The 26,277-nt window shown below is 47.2% G+C and overlaps 1 protein-coding gene across 2 annotated transcripts in view; it reads right to left on the bottom strand.

The window, feature by feature from the left end:
* The window catches only part of DAXX (death domain associated protein), a 69,690-nt gene that overhangs the window by 32,558 nt on the left and 10,855 nt on the right, over positions 1 to 26,277 (bottom strand). For both annotated transcript variants that reach the window (XM_040324956.1, XM_040324955.1), the window contains exons 2-4: positions 22,811 to 23,215; positions 16,394 to 17,243; positions 1,238 to 1,422 (exon numbers count right to left, since the gene is read on the bottom strand). In XM_040324956.1, the coding sequence (XP_040180890.1) occupies positions 1,238 to 1,422; positions 16,394 to 17,243; positions 22,811 to 23,137 (1,362 nt within the window). In that variant the 5' untranslated portion in view covers positions 23,138 to 23,215. The remainder of the gene's footprint in view (positions 1 to 1,237; positions 1,423 to 16,393; positions 17,244 to 22,810; positions 23,216 to 26,277) is intronic.

Below are 26,277 nucleotides of genomic sequence, written 5' to 3'. Positions count from 1 at the left end.
GAGATTTCATTGTTCTTTGATTGATAAGCTTGTAAACTGTATATAACCAGCTGAATGCCGACATTAAAGAGAGTCCTGTTTGAACTTACATACAGCCTGCCTGGTGTTTGTTCTTAATGGGTCTGAACGGCACATAGCTGTAGTTCGGATCCCGGAACCTTGGATGACTGGACCATCAGACGTTGCAATCTGCAAGCGGACTCACTGGTAGCAGAGGAGTGTTGGGAGAGCAGAACCGGGCGAGCAAAGGGTCTCGTCACAACGGATATCAGCCTTCCTTTCCTCATGCGGACAGCGTGAGGAGAGACAATAACTGGCTTGTGTTAAAGGGATATCTAGACTGATAATCAGTGCAGTCCCAACAGTGCTGTCATTCAGTGCCGCCTCATCAGTGAAGGATAAAAAACGTACCTGTTTGCAAAACTACGAAAAACATTTTTTATTGTATATTTAGGAAAAAATAAAAAACCCAGTGGTGATGAAATGGCACAAAAAAATAAAAAACTTTATTTGTGTAAAAATTAGAAAAATGTCATGAGTACAGTGCTGCATGACTGCACAATTGTCAAAGTGTGACAGCGCTGAAAGCTAGCCTGGGCAGGAAGGGGGGGGGGGTAGAAGTGCCCAGTAGGCAAGTGGTTAATTGGTGACTTAAAAGAAAGTAAATTAATCTTAGGTCTCTAAAGAAAAACATGTGGCCACACAACCAAGTTGCACAAAATCCTTAACTGCATAAAGCAGGGATCCTCAAACTACAGCCCTCCAGCTGTTGCAGAACTACATATCCCATGAGGCATTGTAAAGCTCTGACATTTAGACATGACTACGCATGATGGGAACTGTAGTTCCTAAAATACTGGAGGGCCGTAGTTTAAAGACCTCTAGCATAATGGGTTCTATATTGTTAAAGTGTCAAGGATGCGGAACTCCCATCCACAGTTGGTGGCGTCAGCGAGGAGTGTAGATAAATAAAAAAAATATGTGAGTTGTGTTTGAATACAATGTTACTGGGATATGAAAAGTGACGTGAACAAACACACATGCTGAACTAGATGGACCAATGTGTTTTTTTCAATCTTACCAACTATGTAACAAAACAGGGGGATACATGGATTGGCCTCTCAAAATGAAAACATTTTGACCCTGCTTGCATTCCCCCCTCCCTATGAATGGCTCTGGTAGGCTGGAAAAGGTTGTGTTATTTCTAGGCTCTATCTAAAGCCCCTCTCTTATCTACCTTCACATCCTTGGAAGTACTCGGCACTTCATTGTCTTTGTTCTTGTTCTTCCAATCCTCATCATCCCCTTCATCCTGCATTTCTGCAAACTTTTTGATGACACCTTCCAAGCGATTTACAGCCAAGTTGCGGTTTTCACAGAGACGTCGGGCCAGGGATGTGTCATGTTTAGCAGGGTCCTCACCTGGGCAATTGAGCAAAAAATAAAAACCATAAAATAACTGACATAATACATTATTAAAGCTGCAAAAAAAAAAACCAATGCAGTGGTAATAAATGTGATCATGTGACCCAAGAAAAAAAGTTGAAAAAAAATAAAATAAATAAAAAGGTACACAATACAGTCAGTGTCAGCGGTGGAGTAGGGTGCTTCGGACCTTCCGCTTACGAGCCTGCTCTCACCCAGACCTGGCAGTCAGAAGCTAGGCAGACTCTCCATACCTGCGCTGCACAAGAAACAGCTCCTTGGAACCAGGAACCAGCTCCTTTCTCTCCTCGTGGACTCCCCTTTCCTCCGCAGGTAAGACCCTGCCTCTCAGGGCCTGACATCCTGGGGAACCACTGACGGCCGTCCTTATCAGGGCAGCCGTCACACAGACCCCACACTGCGGCTCTCTGCCCCATCTGTCGTCCGGCATCGCCGCCCGCACGGCCACCCACGTTTGTGGTGGTCCCAAGTCACCCCCCCCCCCCCTGGGTGTATTCTCGGCGTTTTTCGGCGTTTCTACACGCCCGCGCCAGCCTGCTCCTTTTCGCGGCCGCCGCACCTTAGGAAAGTCCGCGGCTTCAGCCGCGGCCTACCGGCGCGCCGACCGTTCTCCCTGCATTTACTTCCAATAGTGCAGATCGCTCTGGATTCTCGCCCCCGCACCCCTAGAGGTCCCCTCCACCCCCTGTTCAGCAACCTCATCTGTAAAATTACTGTTTTTACCAAGCTGACAGCCCCCCCCCAGCCTGGGTCCTGTGCTTTGCCTGGCGGCCATTTTGGTACACCCCAGCAGCAGTGACACCCAGCATCCCCCCCTTTTTCCCCTCCATAGCCTTCAGTCTTTGATCCAGGGTTTGATCCGATCGCCTTCAGGGATCAGGAAGGAATTTTTTTCCCTGCCGCAGCACATTGGCCAGCTTGCCCAGGTTTTTTTTGCCTTCCTCTGGACCAAAAATTCCCTCGAGCAAGGATTCTACGAATCCTCTCTCACCCAACACTCGCACCCCCGCCCACGGTGACTGGCAACAATGGTTAAATTGCGATACTCTGCAGAAACCATTTGGGGTCTGAGACAATTCGCAACAATATTACCTGCCGTCACCACAAAAGCCTTAAAATCAGATCAACTTTTGAGATTCGATCGTCGATCGATCATCAAAAATTTCAACCATTCAACACAGCTCAAGCACATATCATGTGCGTTGCTTAACACTAGATCGGCAGTTAAACACCGATCAGAAATCCATGATTTCTTACTACAAAACGATCTAGACTGCCTCTTTATTACAGAAAGTTGGCTGTCAGACGACTGCAACACCATTCTCGGAGAACTGGTACCAGCAAATTATCGCATCTTAACGGAAAATAGAATAGGGCAAAGAGGAGGAGGCCTGGCGGTGATTCATAAGTCTCATATTGCAATCACTAAACCAGTCCTTCAAAATCCTCTACCTTTTATGGAAACCCTTACGCTTCAACTTCAAGCTCACTCCCAGGAGACCGTTCACATTCTCCTCTGCTATAGGCCCCCTGGGCCCAAATCGCAGTTGCTTCCAGCATTAACGGAGTTCATATCCACTTACTCCCTTAACAGCAATCATCTTTTGCTGCTCGGGGATTTCAATCTGTGGGCCAACTCCTCACAGGATCCCATCGCGGAGGCCTGCATCAACCACCTGGAAGGGTTAGGACTCCAGCAACTTATATGCGGACCCACGCATGCTTCAGGTCACACACTCGACCTAATTTTCAGACAAAATCTGAAAATAAACATTGTGGGTAATGAACCTTTGCCATGGACAGACCACCATGCAATTAGCTTCATAATTCCCAGAATTCCACTAGTTATGAAAGTACCCAAGCCGGTGACAATACACTGGGCTAGATCTCAGAAGAAGCTCCACTCGGAACTCTTCAGATCTACCCTGGGAAACCGAATTGGGGTTATTCCTCCTCAGCTAGCAGCCTCAGATACATTGGATGCCATAAATGCAGCTCTGCTACAGTCAGCCGACTTAGCAGCACCAAAGCGCAAAGTCCGTAGCCGGGCAAAAAAGTCCAGCTGGTTCAATAACCAGCTGTCGCTATTGAAGCAAGAGCGCAGAAGGGCGGAAGCCGCCTGGAAAAGAAGTCCTTCAGAAGACCGCCTCAACTTCTACAAAGCAGTAACACGATATCACAAGGAAATTTTCAAAGCCAAAAAACTTCACTTTTCCATGGTGATTAACAGCGCAATGAATCGCCCACGCGAACTCTTCAGGATGGTCACCCAGACCATGAATCCGGGATGTCTTGAAGTCCCCACTTCAGACACCCAAGAGTTCTGCAATGAACTATCGGATTTCTTCATCAACAAAATTGAAAAAATTCGGGTAAGTATTCGGCAAAACAATACTCCACTCAGCCCCCTCTTCAATCAACTACAAAACACCGACAGAAAGCCTCTACAATCAACTAAGTTCACTCTGGAACCCATCTCCATCGATACCACCAAAAAATTCATTGGTGCGTTGCGGAACAGCACAGCACCCAATGACATCATTCCCACCAAGCTACTGAAGGAATGTGCCGACATCCTGGCGCCTCCAATCACACAGCTTATAAATCAGTCATTTAAGGAAGGCATAGTGCCTTCCCTGCTGAAAGAGGGCACAATCCTGCCGATCTTGAAAAAACCTAATTTGGATCCTATGGACCCAACTCACCGCCGTCCCATAACAGGTCTAAATGCTCTGTCCAAGATAATGGAGAAAGTGGTGGTAAATCAGCTGCAACAGCATCTGGATACCCACAACCTACTTGATCCATTTCAATCCGGGTTCCGTCCCGGACACGGGACAGAAACGGCCTTACTGAAAATATGGGACGACGCGCTCGAGGCCGCAGACGAAGGAGAATCGTGTCTCCTGGTTCTGCTGGACCTAAGCGCAGCCTTCGACACAGTAGACCATAAATTGCTACTGAGACGACTAACAGAAGTCGCCGCAGTCACAGAAGATGCCTTACCATGGTTCTCCTCTTTTCTTGGAAACCGATCACAAACAGTGAAACTGGGATCTTTCACGTCAGAAAAACGCACGGTGCCATGTGGGGTCCCCCAAGGATCCCCCCTATCACCGGTGCTGTTTAATATCTATCTTCGTCCTCTCTTTGATATTATCAGTAGCCAAGAACTACTCTATCACTCTTATGCAGACGACACGCAGTTGTATTTTCGCATCTGCCACAAAAAGGATCATCATCTCAGATTAGAGAAATGTCTCTCTTCAATAGAAAACTGGATGACTAAGAGTTATCTCAAACTCAATAGCGCTAAAACAGAACTCTTTATGTTCGATGCCAGTCGGAAGAGACAACCTGCAACAAACTGGACACCATCGCCCATTCTGGGACAAATCATCGCCCCTAGCTCCAAAGTCAAAAGTCTAGGAGTCACGTTTGACACCTTCATGACAATGGACGCACAAATAGGGTCAGTAGTCAGCAGGGCGCACCATTTGATGCGCCTACTACGCAGACTTATTCCATTTATCCCCAAAGAAGACGTAGCAGTCGTGGTGGGAACAATCGTGAATTCCAGACTGGACTATGCAAATGCCCTTTACCTCGGGCTCCCCAAGTACCAAATCGCTCGTCTTCAAGTCGTACAGAATACGGCCGCTAGACTGGTGACTGGGAAAAAATCTTGGGAATCAATCTCACCTTCACTGAGATCCCTTCACTGGTTGCCAGTGAAAGACAGAATTGCATTCAAAGCACTCTGCCTGACACATAAGTGCATCCATGGGAAGGCTCCTAGATATCTATGCGACAAGATCAAACCGCACAATTGCAACCGCATTCTGCGTTCCACCGACCAAAATCTGGTCAAGGTTCCTAAAACCAAATACAAGTCCAAAGGAGAAAGAAGGTTTGCTTTCCAGGGCCCCAGGCTTTGGAATGCTTTACCAACCAGCATTCGGTTGGAGCAAAACCACCTGTCTTTCAGAAAGCAGATCAAAACCCTGCTTTTCTGAAGGCATGAGACACAAACAACCAGCGCCCAGAGGCGATTCAGTTCGCATGTGCCGCGCTATATAAATTTTTTCATTCATTCATTCATTCAATACAAAATTTTAAAGTCCTGGTTACATCCATATGTGGCTATTGGTGTGCCCTACTTACACACAAGGTAGGGTAGGTATCCAAGTTTCTCCTTTTGCTAATATTAGGGCCTTTATATAATAAACAGAATCAATATATACCTGTGCTCAAAGCGGCTGTTGGCTGCTTTATTGCAGGGCTCGACAAATCCCGGTCGCCAGGGCGACTAGAGAATTTGTGAGCTGGCGCCACCTGGTGGTGAGCCGTTGGTATTACAAGTTAAGCATTACAAGTTAAACAGCAGTTCTAATGTAATTTTTCACTATTTTCACTGCCATCTTTTTCCCTCTAATTAGAACCCCCAAACATTATATATATTTTTTATCCTAACACCCTAGAGAATAAAATGGCGATTGTTGCAATACTTTGTCACGCCGTATTTGCGCAGCGGTCTTACAAGCCCACTTTTTTGGGAAAAAATTACACTTTTTTTAATTAAAAAATAAGACAACAGTAAAGTTATCCCCATTTTTTTTTATATTATGAAAGATAATGTTACACTGAGTAAATTCATACCCAACATGTCATGCTTCAAAATTGCGTCCGCTCGTGGAATGCCGACAAATTTTTACCCTTTAAAATCTTCATAGGCGACGTTTAAAAAAAATCTACAGGTTGCATGTTTTGAGTTACAGAGGAGGTCTAGGGCTAGAATTATTGCTCTCGCTCTACCAATCGCGGCGATACTTCACATGTGTGGTTTAAACACCGTTTACATATGCGGGTGCTGCTCACGTATGTGTTCGCTTCTGTGCGCGAGCTTGGCGGGACGGGGTGCGTTTTCTGGCTCCTAACTTTTTTAGCTGGCTCCTAGATTCCAAGCAAATTTGTCAAACCCTGCTTTATTGAAATCAATACAGGGAGATTGGTGCATGTAAATCCCCCACCGCTGACTGCCCAGGTATCAAGCATCGGAGAACTGGTATCGGTGCAACCCTACCAGAAATTCTGGATGAACCCTCTGCACATTGCTATATACCCTTTCTAGCAAGCTTTGCAACAGGGATTTTTGGTTCACACATATTGCAATACAGGTTTAAGATGGCCAACTGTGTCAAGGTAATCCCTATTACGGACAGTCCTTCGGTGGACTGGACACCATGCCAACATGGGGCAAACAGACACAAAGTAGCTTTCCCCTTCCTCCCCATGTCTGTATGCCCCATTTTGGCAGGGTGTCCACCGTAGCATATGCATTGGCAGAGCAGAGTAGGACTGGACATAAAAGGGATTACTTTGACGCAGTTGGCCAAATTAAAGCGGAGTGCCACCCACATTTTTCACTCCTCGCCATGCAGCACTAATGTGCATCATTAAAATTAAATTGCCGCACTGAAATGTTTATCTCGTACCTTGCACTTAACCGGTTTATGTAGCTAAGGCTCAGTACGAACTATTCGCTACCTTGTGAGAGGACACATAACTGGTCAGATAGAGCTTTGGAGATTGTCAAATATGTTAATGACCACTCCACTAGATGTTGCTTACGTGTATGGTCCTACATATATATGTGTATTGAAAACTTCTAAATAAAACTGTTATTGATAAAAAAAAAAAAAAAAAAAATTAATTGCAAATTATTTTTTTGTTCAGTTACCTGATTAAAACCTACATCTAAATTTCACTTCCTTCTTTAGCAGCCACGCCTGTGGACGTCATTTCCAGTTTTGCATTGGCTCCTCTGGGAGATCTTGGTAAGCCTGGCATGGCACTGCTCCCGTAATATTTAACATTGGGATCTATGGAAATTTTGGTCAGCTTAGCATGGTGCGACTCGAGTAACATTTAACATTGGCATCTATGGAAGATGTTGGTCAGCTTGGCATGGCAAGTTGACCAGGATTGCACCGCACATGTGCAAGATCAGCAGGTGCATGCTGGGTAGCCAGCATGCACGAAATCCAGGAAGGAGGACACTGTGGCTTCAGATGCCCACACTGGAGATGGCCGTGCTGTGCAGGAACTTCACAAAGTAAGAAAATAATGCTGCACAAATAAACTGGGCATAGTTACAGCATACCTTTGTTACATTGCATGAGGAATGAGTATTCTAGGGGTATCTTTATCTTAAAAGTCATATTCTGGCCGGAACTTTAACTTCAAACATGTACTGCATTATCAGGATAAACAAATAAATCAGATGGCTGCACTCCCACAAATGATACAATTAAATTTTTATTAAGAAGATCAATAAAAGCATAACATGATGGGCATACAGGCAGGGGAGGAACAGGTTAATGCGTTTCACATGTTAGATGTGCATCTATCGTGTGAAACGCGTCAACCTGTTCCTCCCCTGCCTGTATGCCCATCATGTTATGCTTTTATGGATCTTCTTAATAAAAAATGAATTTAATCGTGGGAATAGTAAATAGTTTAATTGTCGTAGTGCAGCCATCTGATTTCTGCAGCAGTGACGGGGTGCGCACTAGAGGTCGACCGATATTTGGCCATTTTGGAGAAATCGGACGATTATTATCCAAATTAGGCTGATAGAACACTGACCGCACCTCTGCCAGCAGAGTGTGGAGAATCCTCCTCTCTTCTCCACACTGTTGGCAAAACCGTAGTATGTGGGGGGGGGGAGGGGGAGGGAGAGAGAGAGAGAGGCTGGATGTCGGAGTGGATGGGACACGGAGTGGGCATGACCCAGCTATCCAACACCTGCCAATGGGATGGATCTGGGCGGGCGGCTACGTGTATGTTGCCCCGCCCCTTTCTTAAACGGCCCAATCATTGGGTGGATAGCCGCTTGGTCCTGCCCACCCCGGTTCCCGTTCACCTCCGACATCACGCTGAATTTGTCAGCTCCTCTCTCTATACAGTTTCACACACCGCTGCACAGAGCATTCAGTTTCACAGTTACACTATCGGCTGTGAAACCTGCAATTGCCATCCAGTGCTACCTGCCAGTGCCACCTGCCAATCAGTGGCATCTGGCAAAAAATAAAAATCGGCCTAAAATATCGGCCGCAAAAATTGGCATATTTTGCCCATTGGCCGCCCCGATTTCTAAATATCGGCATCGGCCAGAGAAAAACCCATATCGGTCGCCCTCTAGTGCGCACCCTGCTATACAGATCGTTGGATTGGATTGCAGCTTTGCCGGCTCACTTGGAGCAGCGAGGCGTAGAAAGGGTATATAGCAGTGTGCAGAGGGTCCATCCAGAATTTGAATAGTCACAGGTTCACTTGCTAGAATTACTTTGCAGAAAGAAGTCCTTGGACTGAATTGTTGTTCTCATGGTGCAATGTTCAGAGAAAGTTCTACTTTGAGAGCCGAGGTTCAAGGTCACGCTGATAAGGTGTTCCAAAAGAACAGAAAGTCATATTTTGTATCTGATGATGTGCCGTTTGTGCACATTGCTTATGCTTAAAGGGGTTGTAAAGGTTCATGTTTTTTCACCTTAAAGTGGAGGTTCACCCTAAAACATGTATATACCATTCCATCCAGCATACTGCCGACATGTACAGTATGGAGGTTCTTTTTTTTTTTTTTCGCTGTACATACCGCCGTATAGCCATTTTCCAGGTATTGAATCCCACGGGAGTGGGCGTTCCTATTCAGAGACTAAGTGATTGACGCGATGACAAAAGCTTCCCCCCGGCGCATAAGCGCGTCGGCTCTATACGGCGCCTGCGCACCAACGTTTGGCTTTCGGAAACTGGTGACGCGCATTATGTGCCGGTTGGAAGCCTTTGTCATCACGTCAATCACTTAGTCTCTGAATAGGAACGCCCAGTCCCGCAGGATACAATACCTGGAAAATAGCTATACGGCGAAGGGAGAAGTCAGAAGACCCCCAAAGTCGGAAGAAGACCCCCGGAGATGCCCAATAAACTACTTTAAAAACCTGTGTAGTTTTTTTTATTGACATTTTTCTACCACCAGGTGAATGGGTACTCATTCACATAGGGTGGGGGGCCGGGATCTGGGGGCCCCCCTTATTAAAGGGGGCTCCCAAATTCCGATAAGCCCCCCGCCCGCAGACCCCGACAACCAACGGCCAGGGTTGTCGGGAAGAGGACCTTGTCCCCATCATCATGGGGACAAGGTGCTATGGGGTGGGGCACCCCAAAGCACCCCCCCCATGTTGAGGGAATGCCGCCTGGTATGGCTCGGGGGGGCGCTCGCCCGTCCCCACCCCCTTTCCTGACCGGCCGGGCTGCGTGCCCAAAACAGGGTCTGATATCGATTTTGGGGTACCCCCACGCCGTTTTTTCGGCGTAGGGGGTTCCCCTTTAAATCCATACCAGACCTAAGGACCCGATATGCTCCTAGAGGGGGAATCCATGACGGTTTTTTATTTAAAATTTGGCATCGAGTTCCCCTTCCTCGAGGCGACTTCAAGTTCTGTTGTGGGTCGCGTTGTGATTCATACTCAAGTCATGTTCAAGTTGCCTCCCAAAGTCGTGCTGAAAATCATGTTGCCCCTGTGTGAACCGGCTCTAACAGGCGACAAAGCCCTCGCATTTTTTCATAAAAGATGTTTTTTTCTTCTCTAGACAATATTTTATTTTATGGCATGGATTCTGTCCTTTGTATTCAGGGTGGATATAAACCATATATCTATACCTTTTATTGTCTAACCACTTCAGACCCGGACCATTATGCAGATAAATGACCTGGCCAGTTTTTGCGATTTGGCACTGCGTCGGTTTAACCGACAATTAACCAGACGGTCAGGCTGTTGTCCGTCGTATGCAGTGAAAAGGAAGGAACGACTTCCCGGACTGAAGGGCTGGAGATCTCAGCCACCATACCAGGGAAGCCCTGACTAGTTGACCCACCTGGATCTGACAATCCAGGGACAACAGAGACTTGTCCCATTTGGACAGGATTTCCTTCTGCAAGACACGAGTGTGGAATTGAGCATACGGTACCGCCTCGAAGGTGGCCACCATGAGACCCGGGACTCGCATGCAGAAGCGCAGTGTCGACCACCTGCGAGATGCCAGCAGCCTCACCGCCGACCGAAGAGAGTTTGCACTTCTCTAAGGGGAGGTAAACTCTCGCCTCCGAGGAGTCCAGAATTAACCCCAGGTACTCCAGGTGTTGAGTTTGCACCAACACCGACTTTTGTAGGTTCAATACCCAGCCGAAATCTGACTAGCGATCACCACATCCTCCTCCAAGTCTTAACCCGAAGCGGCTCCGAGCAGGAGGTCGTCAAAGTAGCCCAAGATAGCAATTCTTTGCTGTCTCAGCAAGGCCAGAATCGGAGCGAGCACCTTGGTGAAAACCCTTGGTGCCGATGCCAGACCGAAAGGGAATTGGTAGTGGCTGGCCCCTACTGCAAACCGCATACATTTCTGGTGCTTTGAATATATAGGGACATGCAAGTATGCGTCCTCGATGTCCAAGGACACCAGAAAATCCACCGGATGGAGTGCAGCGACCACAGAGCGAATTGATTCCATCCTGAATTTTCGTACCCTCACAAAGGCATCGAGGGCCTTGAGATCCAGGATTGGACGGAATCCATCCTTTTTCGGGACTACAAACAGATTGAAGTAAAACCCCTAAAAACTGCCCGGCAGCGACACAGGTACTATTACCCCATGCCTCAGCAGGTCCTGCACTGCCCCCAATAGGGCATTCTGACAAATCGAGAGAAGATAAAGATTTGAGGGAAAGTATCTGTTTGGTGGGCGGGAAAATAAATTCCATCTTGTACCCTGATGAAACCACTTCGCACACCCACTGGTCGGAAAGCAGGGAGGTCCATCGAGCTGCGAAGGCGACCACCCACCCGAGAGTCGGACGGGGGCAAACCTTTATGCTGTCGCAGATTTGTTCGCAGGCTTGTTTTGCTTGGGAATACATGGACGCTTTTGTCCCTCAGCTGGCCCCTTGTCAGCCTGGGAACACTTACCTGCGGGCCCAGACTGACAAAAAGTACTCTTACCCCCAGTGGCATTCTTAATAATGTCGTCCAGCGAACCTCCAAATAGCCTCTCACCCTGGAAGGGTAAATCTGCCAGAGCCTTCTGGAAAATCTGGTTCGCGGAACAGCATTTTAGCCAAATTAGGCGACGTAGTAACACAGCAGATACAGAGGCTCTGGAGAGCAAGGGAGCTGTATCCAAAGCTGCATCGCAGATATACGCAAGGCCAGGCACCAGTTGGTCAGCCAACTCCACACAGACCGGGGAAGCCCAATGCTTCTCCAGCTCGCAGTGCAACAATTTTGTCCACTCTAAGAGTCTGTGACACTAGGTCCATGGCCAATACTCGTCGCAATGTGGACCCCTGCATGGTGAACATGGACCGGGCCACCGCTTTGGACCTCCTGTCAGTAGGGTCCTTGAATGCATGGGTCCCTTCTACCGGAATTGTGGTGAACTTGTTCAACCTAGACACGGGGGGGTCCACAAAAGGGTAACGGACCGCCATGCGTTTTGGGGCCGCAAAGGTCTTCTGCGGCCATGCCTATTCCTTGTCTATAAATTTATCAAAATAAGACAGATAAGGAAAAACCTTGGCAGTGCGGGTCGACTTGCGGGACCCAAAATGGACCCGCACCTCAGTAGATGCGCCAACTCGCATCCTCCAGTTTGAGGGTTTGATGGTTTCCCGCACCGCAGTGATAAGTGCCCCCACCAGCACCTTCTCTGGCACTGCCCCGGACAGTCCTCCTCACTGTCCGAAAGGTCCCGGTCTGCGTCCTCTGATACCTCAGAACAGGGGCTCTGCACCACGGCCAGGCCCGAGTCTGAATCAGAGCTGTCCACAGATGATGGTGGGGGGGGGGGCACTTTTTACCCCCCTCATGCCCACACACCGCTTCCACCCTGGCAACAAATGATTCCAGGACCGCCGACAAAGCGTCTACCTGTACTGCAGGTGCTGGGGGACCAGTTGCTATCACTGGAATCTCTGGGGAAGAAGCGCCAGCCTCTGACACCATACCGCTCACCTGACAGCCACTCAGGGACCAAGTCAAAGTATCTGAAACAACCCACCCTGCCACAGACAGAGGGGTTAACCCCAGAGGAAACTCACCACCCCGACCTGGGTACTGTTTATCGCTGCGGTCCGTTACCAACACTCAGCACAGTGAGTGCCTGAGGAGTCTCTGAGGTGATCTGCCATTCGCGCTGTACAGAATGAGCCATTTGAGCGCTAGAGCCCAAAACCAATGTTAAAACCACAACAAAATGGCCGCAGCTTGCCTCATGGAAAAAAAGTGCAAGCTACAAGAAAATGGCTGCCGACTGCAACTGCATTAGAAACAGCGCAACTACAAGAAAATGGGCGCCAGCTGAATTGATATAAATACAGTGCGGCTACAAGAAAATGGTGTGAATGCTGAGGTAAAAGAAGGAGGCCCCCTTAATGGCAGACCACCCCACACAGCACAGGACCCCGGAGCCCCCCCAGGGACCCCAGAAAACAGCAGGCCCAGAAACGCATGAGAAGGTGGGAAGGACGGGGGGAGAGGTAAGGGAGGGCGAGAGATCCCCTAAACAACCACCCCAAGAATGCCCAGCTGCTCCATCCTGCCAGGGCCGGAGGATCCTATTTACCTGTCCCGCGGGGAGCGCTGGAAGCGTTCCTGACAGACCCACTGCCGTACCAGTATGGGAGTGGCTGTCGGCCACGGCCCACTGTGACACGGACAGCAGTAGCCCGGTCATAAGTGAGCCCTGGAGCATGTAGCTCACCGGCCACCCCTGAAGTAATGGGGTATGTTGTGGCCAACCACGCACGCAGCTAAAGGTCTGCTCACACTCGATGGCCGAACTGGGGAGACTACAAGGATCTATATTATCCAGCCTGTCACCCAGCCGGCAGTTAATAGTAGACCTCATGATCAAAAAAATAACAAAATAAAGTTCTCCTAGGACCAATGGGCCCCTAGGGAGCCAGGTCCTTCTCCTATGCTAGGCAGAAAAAAAACTGAGCTGCTGACTGCAGGGTTATGACCAGAGGGCCAACCCCTTGGGTGGTGCTGTTCAACTTTGCTGTAGTACATGTTTTTTAACCATTTAACATGTCTGCCTAGTCCTCTCCTGACAGATGGAACATAACCCTACTGTCAAGAATATTTGGAGCCGTGTCCATCCATGAACAGAAGAGAAACAATATTACAGCATTCCCAGCTGACAGGATAGAGCTCTGCCTTGTTTACATAGAGTTGGCCTGTCGTCCTCATCACCATTCAGTGGGTGCTGGCAGATATCCATTGGGCACACCCGCTGATCCATTTCTGCTGTGACTAAACGCAGGAGAAGCAGCGCGTGCGTGCTCCCCACTCAGAAGTGCATAATCCTGCATATATAAATGTGATTCTGTACACAATGGCCGCCCTGTAACAGTAAATCTGCTATAGAGCAGTCAGGAAGTGGTTAAGGAACCGAAAAAAAAAAAAAGAGATACAGTGAAGTGAAGTCAGTATTTTAGCAATAGTTTATGGTACACAGTACTTTAGCAAACCATGTCAACTTTGTGTTTAAATCAGCTGTAAAAAACAAATTACAGGTCTACGTTAACCCCTTGACGCCAGCCGCACACATATATGCAGTCGCTCGGCAGGTGGGCCTCAACACCGAGCAGAGCAGCTGTTAACCACTTAACCCCCGGACCATATTGCTGGTCAAAGACCAAGCCACTTTTTGCGATTCGCTACTGCGTCGCTTTAACTGACAATTGTGCGGTCGTGCAAAATTGGCGTCCTTTTTTCCCCACAAATAGAGCTTTCTTTTGGTGGCATTTGATCACCTCTGCGGTTTTTAGTTTTTGGGCTATAAACAAAAATAGAGCGACAATTTTGAAAAAAAAAAAAAAAAAGAATATTTTTTACTTTTTGCTATAATAAATATCCCCCAAAAATATATAAAAAATAAAATTGTCCTCAGTTACGGCGATACGTATTTTTCTACCTATTTTTCGTTTAAAAAAAATCACAATAAGCGTTTATTAATTGGTTTGCGCTAAAGTTATAGCGTTTACAAAATAGGGGATAGTTTTATGGCATTTTTCTTAATATTTTTTTTCCCCTAGTAATGGCGTTGATCAGCAATTTTTTTTCAGTACTGCGACATTATGGCGGACACTTCGGACACATTTTTGGGACCATTGGCATTCTTATAGCGATCAGTGCTATAAAAATGCATTGATTACTATAAAAATGCCACTGGCAGTGAAGGGGTTAACACTAGGGGGCGGGGAAGGGGTTAATCATGTTCCCTGGCTGTGTTCTAACTGAAGAGGGGGGGTGGTTGACTGACTTAGGGAAATGACAAATCGCTGTTCTTACATTGTATGAACAGACGATAGGTCATTTCCCCCCCTGACAGGACCGGGAGCTGTGCGTTTACACACAAAGCTCCCGGTTCTCGCTCTGTAACGAGCGATCGCCGGGCACGCGCGTCAGGGGCGAGAGTGCTAGCCTCCGGCGGCGCGCGCGCCCCTATTGGCTGCTCAGCGAGATGACATATAGCTACGTGATCTCGCCCAGCAAAGCCGGCCTGCTGCGGTATAACTGCGGCAGCTGGTTGGCAAGCAGTTCAAACAACTTACCGTGCCAACAACTTTCTCCCAGCACGGTAGCTGGTGGGTACTGGAAAGCTTCCAATACATACTAGCGATCGAGAGCTTTCCAATTATGTGACCGCTGTTACAGCCAATCACAGCGGTCACATGACCCGAATGTCTTCCTTTAACTGCCGTGTTTCCACAGATAAGGCGACAGAATGTGCAATGGAAATTACATTCCGTCGCGGCCATCTTGCTACACCCCACACTAAGGATATACTGAGAAGGGGGCAAGCGGAACATCTTGTTACACCCACAGAGTATTTAATTTCACACTTATTTTTAACAATAAACAGAGCAGCGGCAAACCTGCTGATCTCACAGGTTTGCTAATCTGACAAAACGCCACTGCTTTTATAATTCAACATGTAAACAGTTCACCGTATTTGTAAATACTCTATAATACCATATAAGCTCCGTTTACTGTTATAAATAAAGTGTGAAATGCAAAACTCTGGCGGGCGCAACAAGATGTCCGCTTGCCCCCTTCTCAGCGTATCCTTAGAGCCGGTTCACACAGGGGCGGCACGACTTCGGGGGCGACTCGGCCAGGCGACATGACGACATCTAAGGCGACTTACAAAATGACTTCTGTATAGAAGTCAATGCAGGTCGCCCCCGAAGTCGTACAAGAACCTTTTTCTAAGTCGGAGCGACTTGCGTCGCTCCTATTAGAACGGTTCTATTCACTAGAATGGGACGCGACTTGTCAGGCGGCTGCGTCGCCTGACGAGTCGCCCCAGTGTGAACCGGCTCTTACTGTGGAGAAGTGCGGGTTGTAGCAAGATGGCGGCGACGTTCCGTTACATATTCTGACGGGTCGCCAAATCTGACGAAACACCCACTTTTAGAACCCTTCAAGGGCCGGGAGGCGGGAAGGGGTTAAATAAAAGGATTTTTGTACTCACCGTAAAATCCATTTCTCTGAGTTCATAGACGGACACAGCCTTCATTGACCTTAGGGTTATGCTTCTTGCTTCTTCCTACCAGGAGATCAGAGTAACAAAGTCCCTAAGGTCAATGAAGGCTGTGTCCGTCTATGAACGAAAGAGAAAAAAGGATTTTTGTACTCACCGTAAAATCCATTTCTCCGAGTTCATAGACGGACACAGCCTTCATTGACCTTAGGGACTTTGTTACTCTGATCTCCTGGTAGGAAGAAGCATAACCCTAAGGTCAATGAAGGCTGTGTCCGTCTATGAACGAAAGAGAAAAGCATTTTTAACTTTCCACACTAACACAATCTCTTCTAAACGCACTCACCGCTCTTGTAGGGATCAGTCAGGTGAGAACCGAAGTTATACACCAAGTCTAAATGTCTCCGGTCTTTGAGCTTGTTCCCAAGGTCCCGAAAAGCGTCCTGTGCTATGCTTTGCACTTGCTTGCGTGTCAGAGTCAGGTTATGCCTTTCATTGGCTTTCTGCACCACCTTAAGGACGTCGCCATAATCCGGGAAGACATCTCTGGTGTTATTGATGAACTTTTCCAGGCGGCGATTGACCTCCTTGTATCGGGTGCCCTTGTACTCTATCCGTTGCTCTATAACCCGACCCGTGAGGCTAGAGCAGTCTTTCAACTCGCAGAGTTTCTCATAGATACGTATCATTTTCTGTTTCAGCCTCGACTCCTGAATGTATGTCGAGTCCTCATCATCCAAATCATCCAGACTAAGCTCCTTCTCTTGCAGCTTCTGGATCTCCTGAGCGTAAAGCCGCAAAAGGCTCTCGAGGCGCCGGATCTGATGCTTGGATCCCGCTTTCTTTTCCGGTACCTCCTCATTTGTATTTTCTGTTTCTACCTCCTCCCTTGAGTTTTCAGTTTCTACCCATTCCTTTGGGAATCCAGCTTCCGTCTTGTCACGCTGTGGAGGGGCCGGTTGCGTTCGCAGGGGGACTTTTTTCTTCTCGGAATGATTCTTGAGCACAGTACACAGTTCGTTGATGTAAACATAAAGCTTTGTTTGCTTGCCCTGCACACGGGCGAGACAGCGACCCAAAGTGTTGCGGAACTCAACAGAGGAAAGGTAGCTAGCGTTGGCCTTGGAGTGACATTTTTGAAGGAAGGGTATGACCTCTGGATGTTCGGCGGTTAACTTGGAGCAGTAGTCCACAAACTGAAAGCATAAAGGGTGCAGATGTTAGGGGAAATTCCCATCACAAAACTGAAAAACCTCTTACCACAGGTGCTAACCCCCTCAAAGCCATTGCCTTTCACTTTCAGCAAAAAAAATAAAAAAGTGTGTGTAAAAAATATTTAATATATATATATATATATATATATATATATATATATATATATATATATATATATACACATACATACATACATACATACACACACACATATATACACACACATACATATTATATATACATATACACACACACACACACCTCACATCTTTGTAAAAAATGTATTATACCTTTTTATGTGACAACACTGAAGAAATGACACTTTGCTACAATGTAAAGTAGTGAGTGTACAGCTTGTATAACAGTGTACATTTGCTGTCCCCTCAAATTAACAACACACAGCCATTAATGTCTAAACCGCTGGCAACAAAAGTGAGTACACCCCTAAGTGAAAATCTCCAAATTGGGCCCAATTAGCCATTTTCCCTCCCTGGTGTCATGTGACTCATTAGCGTTACAAGGTCTCAGGTGTGAATGGGGAGCAGGTGTGTTAAATTTGGTGTTATCGCTCTCACACTGGTCACTGGAAGTTTAACATGGCACCTCATGGCAAAGAACTCCCTGAGGATCTAAAAAAAAAAAAAAAAAAAAAAAAAAGAATTGTTCCTCTACATAAAGATGGTCTAGACCAGTGATGGTGAACCTTGGCACCCCAGATGTTTTGGAACTACCATTTCCCATGATGCTCAGCTACACTGCAGTGTAGTTGAGCATCATGGGAAATGCAGTTCCAAAACATCTGGGGTGCCAAGGTTCACCATCACTGGTCTAGACTATAAGAAGATTGCCAAAACCCTAAAACAGAGCTGCAGCACGGTGGCCAAGACCATACAGCGGTTTAACAGGACAAGTTCCACTCCGAATAGGCCTTGCCATGTGTGACGGTATCGGTATGATATCCCCGTCAAAGATTCCCTTCTTCCATAAGAACATCACCCAATATTCCACGAGGAGGGATATTCCTGAGATTGCCCATTAAGCCACACATTAGTCCAGGCTTACTGCTAGAACAAGACAGACTTTAATGTTTTTCTTCTCAGCTTTTTATACAGTCCAAGACATTCAAGCAACAATGAAATCTCGACCACCCCCCCTAATCACACACTAAGGCTAATTACTAAAACATTCTAAACAGGTCGGCACCGACCGACAATTATCATGTCTAATCACTGCACATTCCTTAAACAACAAACCACCTTCACACACTAAGTTTCCTAGGCAGACATTTCGTCCCTGCATGCAGCTTGACACCTATTAACACCTCTGAGTATCACTAGGTTTTTAGACAGGGTTATCACACAATTAAAGGCCTTTCAAAAGCTAGCCTTATTTAACATATGAACAGTGTTCACAGAGAGAGATGAATCACACATGAAACACCTGTTACCTCTAACCCACAGCACTAAGTTAGCAGGGAGAGCATTAGACTGAAGCACATAGGCAAAAAGTCCTTCACACCATGGTCAACCAAAGAAGTTGAGTGCACGTTCTCAGCGTCATATTCAGAGGCTGTCTTTGGGAAATAGATCTATGAGTGCTTCCAGCATTGCTGCAGAGGTGGGGGCGGGGGGATTCAGCCTCTCATTGCTCAGACCATACGCTGCACACTGCATCAAATTGGTCTGCATGGCTGCTGTCCCAGAAGGAAGCCACTTCTAAAGATGATGCACAAAAAAGCCTGCAAACAGTTTGCAGACTAAGGACATGGATTACTGGAACCATGTCCTGTGGTCTGATGAGACCAAGATAAACTTATTTGGTGTCAGGTGTGTGTGGCGGCAACCAGGTGAGGAGTACAAAGACAAGTGTGTCCTGTCTACAGTCAAGCATGGTGGTGGGAGTGTCATGGTCTGGGGCTGCATGAGTGCTGCCGGCACTGGCGAGCTACAGTTCATTGAAGGAACCATGGATGCCAACATGTACTGTGACATACTGAAGCAGAGCATGACCCCCTCCCTTCAGAGACTGGGCCGCAGGGCAGTATTCCAACATGATAACGACCCCAAACACACCTCCAAGATAACCACTGCCTTGCTAAAGAAGCTGAGGGTAATGGACTGGCCAAGCATGTCTCCAGACCTAAACCCTATTGAGCATCTGTGGAGTCTCCTTCAAAACGGAAGGTGGAGGAGTGCAAGGTCTCCAACATCCACCAGCTCTGTGATGTCATCATGGAGGAGGGGAAGAGGATTCCAGTGGCAACCTGTGAAGCTCTGGTGACCTCCATGCCCAAGAGGATTAAGGCAGTGCTGGAAAATAATGGTGGTCACACAAAATTTACACTTTGGGCCCAATTTGGACATTTTCACTTAGTGGCGTACTCACTTTTGTTGACAGCGGTTTAGACATTAATGGCTGTGTGTTGAGTTATTTTGAGGGGACAGCAAATTTACACTGTTATACAAGCTGTACACTCACTACTTTACAGCAAAGTAATTTCCTCAGTGTTGTCACATGAAAAGAAATACTAAAATATTTACAAATTTGTGGGGGGTGTACTCACTTTTGTGAGATACTGTATATAAGAAATAATATCACTTGCACCAAGCAAAGCATAGCACCAGCATTCCACAGTCTCCTTCCCCACTATGCTGTGAAATAGACATGAGGTGCAGGAAAGATCAGATTACACAGACAGATGGATGAAACAAAAGAAGGGATCATTAGACGTTCTCATTAGGAGAAGAAAGTGTCATAGATGCACCTTCTGTTTACGAGACAAAGATTTTATTCCAGAAAGGTGAAGTGGCTCGTGCACCCATCCGCCCCTCCCTTTTTCTATCCTATCCACATCCGTTTCTAGGTTATTTACTCTCTCACCCCCCCCCCCCCCCCTTGTTAATTACATATTACATGCTTTGCATACCCAACCTGTATCTTTCCCTTGTACAGATTTTATTACATCTCCATTGAGCTTCTCATGCCAACAAAGCAAATCTGCTGTCAGTGCAATCTTCATGACCAATTACTACCCCGCCCTTCCCCCCCCCCCCCTTTTATTTTTAAAGTGAAGTGCAGGAATAGAAAACAAACATTTATACTTACCTAGATGGCTGCCAAGTCTACACAAAGGGCTGAGCAATCAAAAACCGCTGATCACCGCTCTGTGCTCTGCCCCTCCAGCACTCACTGGAGCATCTGACTGTGCAGGGGGCGAGAGCAGTTGGCGTAGGCTCTCAGCAGTGCGCCGAGAGGCCGAGTCAGCTGCTGGTCAGGCATCTGGGTAGATCCCAACATTATTGTCGGGATTCCTGTAGAGCCTGGATTGCCTCTGTGACATTAGCTGGAGCTCGGTGGGTGGAGTGGTAAAAGTCAGTAGACTGCCCGCCCACCTCTACACTCCCCTTGTCAACATACATTTTGTCCTGTGTATTCCTTACACTAAATTCTGCTATGATCACCAACATCCAGTCAAAATCCAGAAAAGTAACCACATGACTTAAGAAAAGGAGTGGGGGTGGGAATTAATAATACCTGTCGCCAGGCTAGTGCATGAGATATGTAAAAAACCTGATGCTGCAACTGTGATCAGGTGACACACACACTGCAATATAACAATCAGATCACTCGAGCTTCTCCTCTGCCCAGCTCTCACTAGATACATTTAACCTAAATCAGATCACTCGTCTGTGTATATTCTGCTTCCTGTTCTGTTTTCACTGCACTATACAGGCCTTTCCTCATCACACTGAACTGTGGATCACACCCCATGATAAGAAACATCCAGTCAAAACACTGCAAATGCAGCCAATCCTGGGAGAGCTGGAAGGGAGAGGAGTGGAGGGGGATGTGAATTGTGAACTTTTCACACAGGATGTGCCTCTGTCTCCAGGCTAGTGCACGAGATATGTAAATAACCTGTCACTCACAGCAAGAGGGCGAAACGGACTTAGATTTTTCTCTGCAAGTCCGTTTTATTTCACTGAACAATAAAAGAGGATTGCTCAGAGCTGGATTAACTCTGTGTGGCAAGACTGGGCACAGATGATAGAAAATCTTATACCCTACATTGTGACATCAAAAAATTATTTTTTCGGGTTTACATCCACTTTAACCACTTAAGACCCGGACCTTTAGGCAGCTAAAAGGACCCGGCCAGTTTTTGCGATTCGGCACTGCGTCGCTTTAACTGACAATTGCGCAGTCGTGCGACGTGGCTCCCAAACAAAATTGGCGTCCTTTTCTCCCCACAAATAGAGCTTTCTTTTGGTGGTATTTGATCACCTCTGCAGTTTTTAGGTTTTGCGCTATAAACAAAAATAGAGCGACAATTTTGAAAAAAAAACAACAATATTTTTTACTTTTTTCTATAATAAATATCCCCCAAAAATATATAAAACATAATTTTTTTTCCTCAGTTTAGGCCGATACGTATTCTTCCACCTATTTTTGGAAAAAATAAAAATAAACGCAATAAACATTTAGCGATTGGTTTGCGCAAAATTTATAGTGTTTTACAAAAAAGGGGATAGTTTTAATGCATTTTTATTAATTTTTTTTTTTTTACTACTAATGGCGGCGATCAGCGATTTTTTTCGTGGCTGCGACATTATGGCGGACACTTCGGACAATTTTTGGGACCATTGTCAATTTCACAGCAAAAAATGCATTGTTTACTGTGAAAATGACAATTGCAGTTTGGGAGTGAACCACAAGGGGGCGCTGATGGGGTTATGTATGACCTCATTTGTGTTTCTAACTGTAGGGGGTGTGGCTGTAGGTGTGACGTCATTGATTGTGGTTCCCTATAAAAGGGAACACAGTATCGATGACAGCGCCACAGTGAAGAACGGGGAAGCTGTGTTTACACACAGCTCTCCCCGTTCTTCAGCTCCGGGGACTGATCGCGGGACTCCAGCGGCGATCGGGTCCGCGAGTCCCACGGTCACGGAGCTTTGGACCGGGTCGCTTAAAGAGCCATGTACGCGGATGTGCCCAGCCGTGCCATTCTGCCGACGTATATAGTCGGTCCTTAAGTGGTTAAAAGTAATAATAAAGTTTGATTTTTTTATTTAAATGTCATGCTTACCTGCTCTGTGCAGTGGTTTTGCACAGAGCAGCCCCGACCCCTCTGTTTTTGGGTCCCCTGTTGGCGCTCCTGGCAAGTGCCCCCATAGCAAGCAGCTATCCATTTAGACACACAGCGTGGTTCAGCCCCGCCACTGCCCTCCCCTCATTGGCTCACTGCCTGTGATCAACAGTAGTAGGAGCCAATGAGGCGGCAGAGACCCTAGAGAGCCGCTGCTCTTGTGCACATTGTTGGATCAGGCAAAAATTGGGGTGGGGGGGGGGCTGCTGCTCACAAGGTTTTTTTTACCTTCATGCATATGCATGAAGGTAAAAAAAAACTTTAAAACCACTTTAAAAAGAAACAGCCTGAGAACATAGGAGCAGGACAGTAGCAATCATAGATTTGACCAAAGGTAAGGGGTTAGCTAGAAATAAGCATGGACCTCACTAAGAATGAACAAAAAAAGTGTGCAAATACCTCCTCAAAAAGTTTTTGGTTTTCTGCACTCATCGAGGCCTTGTTATGGGTGTTTCCGCCATCTTTATTTCCACTGTTCTGCGGCTCAGATGCTGGTGGAGGCTCAGGTGGACTTTCCTTTGCTTTAGGGGAACAGGATGCCTTAGGGGAACAGGATGCCTTAGGGGAACAGGATGCCTTAGGGGAACAGGATGCCTTAGGGGAACAGGATGCCTTAGGGGAAGAACAGGATGCTATAGGGGAATAGGATGCTATAGGGGAACAGGATGGTATTTCTTCATCATCATCGCCATCATCCAGCACAATGATATCAACCACCTTGGCCATCTTTCCACCTCAAAATCTCAAGGACAGAGAGTTCTGCGTTAGCATGGCAAGCCAGGGTAGGCGAGGCTCAATCCCAACCTGAAAGAGAGAGGGGAAAAAAAGGGGGGGGTAAATACATTCATGTTTTTCTTGCTGTACATTTCATTATGAACACACTGAAAAAGGGGCACATTTAGCCAGAGAGATAAGAGCAGTGGTGGTCAGCAATGTTGATATGGGTGGCTTCAAGCACGGCCCCTCATCATCACCAAAGGGATGCACATAAAATTCTGTGACAATTCATTAGCTGAGAGAGCAGACACACAACAGGTTATAGTCAGGGACTGTGGACGTGATGCAAGAGAGGGTGAGAGAATGCGGACATGATGCAAAAGAGGGTGAGAGAATGCGGACATGATGCAAGAGAGGGTGAGAGAATGCAGACATGATGCAAGAGAGGGTGAGAGAATGCAGACATGATGCAAGAGAGGGTGAGAGAATGCAGACGTGATGCAAGAGAGGGTGAGAGAATGCAGACGTGATGCAAGAGAGGGTGAGAGAATGCAGACGTGATGCAAGAGAGGGTCAGGGACTGCGGACGTGATGCAAGAGAGGGTCAGGGACTGCGGACGTGATGCAAGAGAGGGTCAGGGACTGCGGACGTGATGCAAGAGAGGGTCAGGGACTGCGGACGTGATGCAAGAGAGGGTCAGGGACTGCGGACGTGATGCAAGAGAGGGTCAGGGACTGCGGACGTGATGCAAGAGAGGGTCAGGGACTGCGGACGTGATGCAAGAGAGGGTCAGGGACTGCGGACGTGATGCAAGAGAGGGTCAGGGACTGCGGACGTGATGCAAGAGAGGGTCAGGGACTGCGGACGTGATGCAAGAGAGGGTCAGGGACTGCGGACGTGATGCAAGAGAGGGTCAGGGACTGCGGACGTGATGCAAGAGAGGGTCAGGGACTGCGGACGTGATGCAAGAGAGGGTCAGGGACTGCGGACGTGATGCAAGAGAGGGTCAGGGACTGCGGACGTGATGCAAGAGAGGGTCAGGGACTGCGGACGTGATGCAAGAGAGGGTCAGGGACTGCGGACGTGATGCAAGAGAGGGTCAGGGACTGCGGACGTGATGCAAGAGAGGGTCAGGGACTGCGGACGTGATGCAAGAGAGGGTCAGGGACTGCGGACATGATGCAAGAGAGGGTCAGGGACTGCGGACATGATGCAAGAGAGGGTCAGGGACTGCGGACATGATGCAAGAGAGGGTCAGGGACTGCGGACATGATGCAAGAGAGGGTCAGGGACTGCGGACATGATACAAGAGATGGTCAGGGACTGCGGACATGATACAAGAGATGGTCAGGGACTGCGGACATGATACAAGAGATGGTCAGGGACTGCGGACATGATACAAGAGAGGGTCAGGGACTGCGGACATGATACAAGAGAGGGTCAGGGACTGCGGACATGATACAAGAGATGGTCAGGGACTGCGGACATGATACAAGAGATGGTCAGGGACTGCGGACACGATACAAGATATGGTCAGGGACTGCGGACATGATACAAGAGATGGTCAGGGACTGCGGACAATATACAAGAGAGGGTCAGGGACTGCGGACATGATACAAGAGAGGGTCAGGGACTGCGGACAATATACAAGAGAGAGGGTCAGGGACTGCGGACAATATACAAGAGAGAGGGTCAGGGACTGCGGACATGATACAAGAGAGGGTCAGAGACTGAACAGGCTATAAGAAATGTTGGAAACCTGGTACATGTTTTAAGAGACTCTGATAGATGGGAGACCTATTAAATGTGGCTGATGGAAATCACGACTATAAACAGGGAAATTGTGAAACACAGATTAATGTCTTCAGAGGTCTCCAGAGTTGAGCAAAATGTGCCAAAGGGCTGCAGGTGGGGCACCATGGGATTAGAATCTGTAAACTCTAGGGCCTATCTGTACACCCCTGTAAAGAGAGGTCTTCACCCGCATGGGATGCACGGGTGTTCTGTGCAGGCAGCATGTTTAAGTCGATGACCGGGTTAAACGGACCCGCACAGCTCTTCCATAGAGTCCCAGAGCATACACTTATACAGACCTGATGCACCGATCAGAATGCAGTTGGTCTGCATTCTGCTACATGCATCAGAGCTACAGATGCGCATTGCAGGATGTGCTTGGAAATCCGTGAAGCTGGCCACCTCTCATTGCTTTGAACAGGCCGTCTGCACGGGTTTGCATGAATACATGTGCAGACAACCCTTCACACAGGTGTAGGGATAGGTGCAAAAGTTTGAATGAGGCCCAAATCTGTCTTTTCAGTGCGTTTGGAATCATGTAGCACTAAACGTCTCACAATTAGCAGCAACAAAGTCACCTACCTTGTGCGCTTCTTCAGTTGGCTGCTGGGTTGCCCAATCAATAGGCCTGATAACACTGCTACTAATTGTGAGGCAGGGCCAGGATGTTCTTTTCTGAACACGTTTGGGGAATTTATCTCTAGTGCGGCTGCTCCTAGTATTTCAGCTGGAGATTCTGTTTTATGAAAAAGTGATCCTAGCAGCTATACAGCCACTGGATCACTTTTACAGGCGGCAGCATAAAGGGATCTCGTCACTTCTGGTTTCAGTCTAATGTAAACAAACAAACAGTTACCGGCTTGTGAAAGCATCTGCTCAAACCAATCTCTTTAGAGGTCAAAAGATCAGGGGTTTAATGAACCCCAGATTTCTCCATAAAGGGGACCTGTGACAGCCCATGCTATCACAAGGGATGTTCTTCATCCTTTGTGATAGCAATAAAGTTGATTTGAAAAAAAAAAAAGTTGATTTGAAAAAAAAAAAAAAAAAAGACACAAGCAAATGTGACAGTTAGCACTGAAAGCATTCCAGGAATGTAACTATTTTGAAACTGTTAAATCGATGAGTTTAGTTCAAATTTATGATTTAATGCTGTTCAGGGGCCCTGGGCTTCAACAAAATGGCCACCTCCAGCAAGGAGGAACAATGCTGGAGGAAAGTTACAGCACACAATTATTTTGGTAGCATAATTATTCAAGTGGGAGTAAACTCCTAATAGGTAAAAGTCCGCTATGGGAGTTTACCTATTAGGTAAGCAATTAATAAGGCTTACCCATAGGTACTGTAGGTGCAC

Source organism: Rana temporaria, chromosome 9, assembly GCF_905171775.1.
Source record: "Rana temporaria chromosome 9, aRanTem1.1, whole genome shotgun sequence".
Classification (NCBI taxonomy): domain Eukaryota; kingdom Metazoa; phylum Chordata; class Amphibia; order Anura; family Ranidae; genus Rana; species Rana temporaria.
The sequence above is the reverse complement of the archived record's forward strand: the minus strand, read 5'-3'. Positions and strand labels throughout refer to the sequence as shown.